This window comes from Camellia sinensis, chromosome 2, assembly GCF_055761805.1.
Source record: "Camellia sinensis isolate YWXY chromosome 2, ASM5576180v1, whole genome shotgun sequence".
NCBI classification, from domain to species: domain Eukaryota; kingdom Viridiplantae; phylum Streptophyta; class Magnoliopsida; order Ericales; family Theaceae; genus Camellia; species Camellia sinensis.
In genome coordinates this window covers 45,778,562-45,786,135 of record NC_138962.1, presented here as the reverse complement: position 1 = coordinate 45,786,135, position 7,574 = coordinate 45,778,562, and the positions used below count along the sequence as shown (strand labels likewise).

Genomic DNA, 7,574 nt, shown 5'->3' with positions numbered 1-7,574 from the left:
TGAATTTTATTGGTTGCCGCCCCCACCGGCGTTTTTAATTTCACCACCTCCTCTCTCTGTCCATTCCTCACCTCACTTGGGCTATAACCAGGGTAATTTATGTACTATGCAGTAAAATCCCCACACTTGTTATTGTGGCTATTGTTTAACTTATTAGTCAATTAAAATGTCTCTCCCCACACTAATTAAGCAAGCTTTGGTTGAATTAAAATTTTCCAGCCTCCTATGATCCCATCTTATCAATTACACAATACAATTCAACATACACAATCTAATAAAATATTACATAATCTTATTATAAGATGCATCCATAACATATTATTCCAAATAGAAATGTATATCCATCCAAGGAATAATAACAATTATTCCAATTATTCACTAATAGCTGATAAATACCTTATTCAAGTTCAAGATTATCTTATGCCCTTAGAGCGTAACATTTACTTTGTTTTTCTCAAATTTAAAAACCTAAATTAAATTTCCACGACTTAACAATATTTTTTTCAATACACGCACCAGTTCCAGCCGAGAAGCCGATTGTAACCCATTATGACAAGTAATCCTTTAGATCAACCATGAAAGAAAGGTCTTGTCTGACTATGGCATTATTGATAGTGCTAGTGACAACAACACTCAATTTTTTCGACTTAGAGCGATAACTAATCACAGCTTGATTTTCTATCCCATGAGCTATGTCATTGTACAATACTTTAGTCACATTAGACTGAATAGAGTTGATATTGATTCCAAGATGAGTAACAGGAGTGATGCTTTGTGGATCCCAAGAATTCTGAAAGGTGTCAAACTCCACAGCGACAAATGGGCTAGTGGCTTCCAATGTCGACGGATCGATTGGAAGCCCAATGGCACCGCCTGTAGTGGTGTCTGCGGTGCTGCTGGAATCGGAAGGTTCAAGGAAGAATGCAAGCCCATCTCCGAAATTTGAACTTCCTTCCGAATCAATCACGAAGGAGAAATAGGTGGTGAAGTCGTTCAACTTGCCGTAATAACTATCAGAGAGGTGAAGCGGTTTGACGTAAGTAGCTTTGCCGGCTTTGTAATTTAAGTTGGTACCGTATTTGTCCGCCGCGAGGTGGACCCCATTGGAGGAGATGTAAGCGTCTCCATTGGCGGTCATGTCGACGTTGAGATTTTTGGGATCGACATTGAGATTTTTGGGACCGATTTTGGGGATATTGAAGTTCAGTGCAGTTGCACAAAGAGTTGCGAGAAGAATGTAAAATGTGATAATTGGGAGACAAGAAAGCAGAATGTGTGATTGGAAAGCCATTGTTGTGATGGGGAAAATTTATGGGATTGGAAGTTTGTAGATGAGGAAAAGTGTATTCAATTTTGAGTATAAATAGGTACATTATTGTTTGAAAAATTGTGATTTGGTCAAAGTGGGTGATCATCTGATAATCCATGCACGCAGACAACTGTCCTATCAACCCCTTGTTTTGTCATATAGGTGTTTGGATAAATTACTCTGTGTACATCTTTCTGAATTTACATATCTAAAAGTATAATAAATATTTAATCCATGTTTGGTTTCTATTTGTAAAATAATTTTAGTAATTTTTTTGAAAAAGTTTACAAAATTTGTTTAGTTGTGTACGGGGAGGAAATAATTCTCCTCGTATAATCCTGTTGACCAAGTCCACGCTCCTCCGTACGACGTCGCTTTATTACCTGAAAACACAAACGTGAGCTAGCCGGCGGGTGTGTGCCGGAAACCTCTCTGATGCCTAAGTCAGTAAGCTTGACAAATAGACAAAGTTTTATGTTCTCAGAAAGAGTTGTGTTTAATTACCTCTTCCAAGGTGATGTTTGTGAGCTTTTATAAGTTTCCTGTGGCACAATCCTAGTAGGACTTGTATTTCTCCATGCAGAGTCCTCCTAGGATTCATACTCCTGAGGATAATGCTTATCCTTTTACACCCTCCCCCACTGCTTAAACCAAGTGGGATGGTTTTCTCCATGGCCGAACTACCATTTGACCGAAGTAAAACTGGCTATACTGAGCTACAAAGTAGGCCGAACTATCCTTAGTTCAGCCCTTCCCTTTACTCTTCCCTATATCGGTTTCTCATCTGTTCAACCCATGGTGTGTTTGGACCGAACCAACATCTCTCGACCAGTATAACTCCCAAACCGGTATACCTCTAAGGTCGACATAATTTCAAGGCCGGTCTAACTTCAAGTTGCTCCCAGACCGAAGTACATTTACAATCCTCTAACCGAAGTAACTTTATAATTCGTGGGCCGAAGTAATTTTGTTTCTCCTAGGCCAGAGTAACCTTGCTCTCCTGGGCCGGAGTAACCATTACGGTCTTTTTACTTAGTCCTTCACATTTTGGGCCTCAAAGCCCAACTCGCAGCTCGGCCCTATTTTTCCCAAAAATTACCCTCTCAAGTTGTATATTTTGAGATAGTTTTAGGCCACGTTTTGGCGGATTATATTGGATGATATTGTTAAGAAGATGGTTATTGAATAGATTATTAATGTGTGAATTATTAGTGAGATGATTAAATAAAAATGTATTTATTTTGATGATAATATATATGAGAGATGGTTAGTGATGGAATTGTTAAAGTATTTTTTTATAAAATAAATAAAAAAATTATTTCTATATTAAAAAAATTAAAACAAATATTAAAACAAACAAGTGCACTTGATAAAAAAAAATTAATTTAATTTTTTTTATATAAAATAGACTTAATGCGCTCACTATTTTCTTAATCCCACCAAAAATTCAGTCAAACTAATCTCCCTACTGAGGAGGATTACTAAACCCCCCGGACTATGAATCCTCCCTGCCAAATCATCATCAAACACGTTGTGAGTGTGACCCACAGTCATAGCAATCCAATCACACCTCCCACACCGGTAAACAAATATGATCTTAGAGTTTTGAAGTTTGGAATAATTTATTTTTTATTTTTTATTTTATAATTGAATAGATGGATGTGAAAAAAAAAAATAATTGATGTATACGATGTGGGAGAAAGAGAGGGGGGAAGAGAAAAAATGATTGATTGATTGATGGGTAAAGAAAAGTGATTTTGATTTTGATTTTTTTATTTTTCAAAATTTTTTAACCAAATAAATTATTGAGATTTTTTCTCTAAAATTGTATCTCTAGATACAAACCAAGCATGGCCTTAATTTTTCTCAATCCACACACTTTTTGTTCCAAATATGCCCTAGTTGTAAAATTATAAACACATCTTATACACACCAAAACATAGTGCACACACTCAAATCCTAAACAATGTACACACTTAAACATGGTGCCGTTACCATAAAAAAAAAAAAAAAAAAAAAACAACTTGGTGCCGTTTGTGCATTGTTGAAGGTTGAAAAAGTGCAGCTTGCTTTTAATTCAATCTGCCCTATTGTAGCACTCCATTCAATATCATTCTAGGTTTGTTTTTAATTCAATAAATATGTTAATTTCCTAAAATTATTTTACTTATTTTGGTAGCTTTTCATAAGTGTGTGTAAAGTTTCACAATTTTTAACAAATTTCAATCGTTTTTTGAATTAGGTTGACAATGTCCAAAAAAATAACAATAGGTCGGCTCGGAAATATAATGTCTAACGAATGTGTTTTATTCGGAAATTGATAATTGAAAATTTTAATTTGGTTGAAGTTGAAGTCTGAAACATTTTGTATTTTTTAGTTGTAGATTGTCGAATTATAAGAATAGTTTTGATCTTATTTACCAAAATGTGCAGAAGGAAAAAAAAAAGATGACAATTTTAAGCACTAAAACTTACGTTTTCAACTCTAGCTTTGTTATAAACGATGGTATCATTAACCAAATCTAAATTTTCATCATACAAATTTTTCATAACACTAAAAAACATGAGGATAGAATTTGATTGAGGAATAGACTCAATGGATTGTGAGGGTTTGAGAATTGGAGTAAGCTAATAATGTGTTCACGATTTTAGAAGCAATTATTGCATGTCCGAAAAGATATTTTTAGGTAGGTTGATTTTTTTTCAAGTTTAAAATTAAATTTGAGAAAATTTAAGAGGTACGCGAGATTTATCACATATCATATTTTAATAATTTGAATTATTTATTTTGTAAGACCCTTTGTATATATAATTTACGAAAAAAAATAAGCTAATCCGATAATTGTTGGAAATGGTGGAAAAATTCTGGGTAAAACCAGAATTTTTTCTCAAGTTTGGTCTATTTTTTAGGTGGGCCCCGAGCATCGATTTACTCGGGTCAAAGTGGTAACGCGTTCTATGCCGCGTTGTGATTCACGTGGTATATTTGGTTGCTCAAAACCATTACCGAGTGAATGGGAAATTGAAGCCAAAGTGTGCTCCATGGAAATGGAGTTATGGTAGAAATTCCTTAAAGTTGTAAATTGGCTTGTCCCATATTGATTTGGTGGGAAGTTTTGAAAGGGTTTATAAGGCTTAGGATGAGACACTTGGGGTGTGCCCCAAGGGTAACCCAAGTGTTTTAGAGGGAGAGGTTATGGGCAAAATGGCCTAGACCCATTGGGCCCAAAAATCACCACACGCACGCCGCCGTCCGTCCGGGCTGGGTTGGGCTTCTAATCTTTTTAGGCCAAAAACATTTGAATTTAATTTTATTTTTTATTAAAATAAAATCCAGAATTCAAATTAAACTGGTTTGGATTTATTGTTCATCCAAACAAGGCCCTTCCCGTTTTCAAACATAATTAAACTGTTTTGGATTTATTGCTTATCCAAACAGAGCCCTTCCCGTTTTCAAACAGAATTAAACTGTTTTGGATTTATTGCTCATCCAAACAGAGCCCTTCCCGTTTCTATCTGTTTGAATAAACAGATTCAAATCTGTTTAAATTTGAATCTAATATGTTTCATACCTGTTCAATTCAAAACCAAAAGCCACCTTTACATCTATAAATAAACTAGCCTCCCATTTGGCACTACAACAAAAAGCACCAATGGCGACTAAAAAAATGAATTTCGTCGCTGAAAGTTGCACAAATGGCGACTAAATCCATTTTAGTTGCCAAAAATGAAGTCTTTTGGCGACTAAAACCATTTAGTAGCCAAATGTATATGTATTGGCGACTAAAAATCAGTTTGGTCGCCTATTATATGGGTTTCAGCGACTAACACAATTTTCGTCGCCAAAAGTGATAGTTTTTGCCGACTAAAGCAATTTAGTAGCCAAAGGTGCTAGTTTTGGCGACTAAAAAGCAGATTGGTCGCCGATGGTAGGTGTTTTGGCGACTAAAATTCAGTTTAGTAGCCAAAAGGGGACGTTTTTGGCGACTAAAAACAGGTTTAGTCGCCAAAAGGTATTGCCGACCATGTATTGGCGACCACAGCGACTAAAACTTTAGTCGCTAAATGTATAATTTCACAAATGGAATCGACTATTGGCGACTAAAACTTTAGTCGCTGAAGACCTGTATATTGCTGACTAACTAATCTTTAGTCGCCAAAGGTATTGCCGACCATGTATTGGCGACCACAGCGGCGACTAAAATATTTAGTCGGGAAAAGTGAAAATTCTACATTTGGCGACTAAAAGAGGACTTTTGGCGACTAAAAATTTAGTCGCCAAAAGTATTTTTTCTTGTAGTGTGGATTTTACTAAAATTTTTCGTACTCCATCCTCTGCAAATTATATTCTTCATCTTGCTGCATTTTATTTCCGAAAGAAAGAGTGTAAACACTTAGTGTGTTCGTAAGGCAAACAATTTGTAGTGCTGCTATTGTTTGTGGTAAGATCATTTCATCTTGGGAGATAGACGTCCAAATTCTGAAAGCACCGTGGAGAGGACGAATCTGTCTTAAGGACACAGTGTTAAACACTGGACTTGATCAGAAAAGTTATTCAAATAAATTAACCAAGTAAGTTGTTTAATTTTATTCTGTTTTTTATTCTGTTTATTTAATCAGATTTTATTTTTGTTTTTGTAACAAAATAAAATCTGTGGTTTTGTTTATTTATTTTTATTTCGAGTTTGATTTTTGTAATCAAACAAATTCTCTCCTTTTCTCTATTTCTTTTATTCTTGTTGTTGTTTTGTACACAACAAAATTTAATCTTTTTAAATACAGTGAAGATTGTCCAACAATATTCACGTAACCTTTTTATTTTATGACGTTTGTCTAAAAAAATGAACAACTAATATTATTTTTTTAAAATAAATCATTCATTTATTGAAAATAAACATAATAAATAAAAAAATTATAATTATCAAGTTAATTTAATTTTTTTAATAAAGTACACAAAGAGTGGACATTAAGATTTTCAAATACAATGTATTTTTTTTTTTGTTATAACAGAAATACAATTTGGATGAGGCTTTGTTTTCGCTCGGAAAAAGAATGTGTGATTGTCACTAACCCTTTAAATAATCATTGGTCAAGTCCGTCTCTCCCCCCACTAACAAAAGGAGAAAGTATCTTTCTTAAAAAAAATAAAAAAATAAGTCAAATCCCTATTAATGACAAACACAAAAAAAAATCCAACACAAAAAAATGATAAATTTAGAAAAAAATTATTAAAACATTCAACACATACCACTATTACTAAAATATTAAACTTTAAAATAAAAACTTTTGATCAAAATATTGATTTTTAATAAAATTATTTTTTTTTTTAGAATTATCTCATTAAGATCTATTAAATAAAATTCATATTGATTATGAAATTCTCTAAAATAATATACATATATATCGTCAAAATTGATGTAAATAATAACACGTTACACTATTTGATAGTAATATGTTACTCTGTCTTACAATAACATGTTACTTTGATAACATATTACTCTGACAATATTGTCTAAGACAAAAAAAAATATTTTATTTTGTCCTTACTCAATTATACTTCTTCCTTGGAAGGATTTATGAAGCAAAATAAATTCGATTGTTCTTTAATCAAACAAGGGTCCAGTTGAAGGGTTTAGACTAAATTTAATTGAGAGGGGAAGCAGACTTACCTATCCAAAATTTTTTGGGTGGGTGATTGTGTGGTAAAGTTTAATTTGTGTAGCGTGGGGTTCATGTGAGACATGGTAGAGATTAATTTTTAGATAATTTCAAAATTTATAAAGGTAGATTTGTAGTATTACTCCTAACAACGGTGACTTTGGTTGAAAAATTAAGAAGTCTCAGAATATATTCATCCACTCAAACTTATCTACACTTATCTTGGACCCTCTAAATAAATTTATGGCTGGTTCTGCTCATTAATTGATTTGTATGGATTATTTCTAATTGAACCATATGAACTAAAATAAAAATAAAAAAAATTTAAGGAAAAAATAGATGAAATTAATAATCCAAAAGATAAATGAAAAAAAAACAATAATTTGAAAAAGAAAATTTAGCCAAAATCCTTCCACTGGATCCTTATTTGGTGAAAAAAACAACTCAATTTAATTTTCTCCATAAATCCCCTAAGGAGAAAATACATAATTGAGAAATGATAAAGTAAAATATTTTTTTTTTATTTTTTATTTTTGGATAATATTGTTAGAGTAATATGTTACTGTTTTAAGTCTATCACTGGTATTAAGTCTCTCATTGGTGGCCA

General features: G+C 33.0%; 1 protein-coding gene across 1 annotated transcript; it reads right to left on the bottom strand.

Moving 5' to 3' along the window:
- Window positions 1–547: 547 nt before the first annotated feature.
- Window positions 548–1,291, bottom strand: LOC145813478 (lectin beta-1 and beta-2 chains-like). Its single transcript, XM_082908934.1, has one exon. The coding sequence runs from the start codon at window positions 1,289–1,291 to the stop codon at window positions 548–550; it is 744 nt and encodes a 247-aa protein (XP_082765060.1).
- Window positions 1,292–7,574: the final 6,283 nt, after the last annotated feature.

Coding starts and splice junctions, on each gene's coding strand:
- LOC145813478 (XM_082908934.1), bottom strand. CDS start 1,291: ATGGCTTTCCAATCACACATTCTGCTTTCTTGTCTCCCAATTATCACA.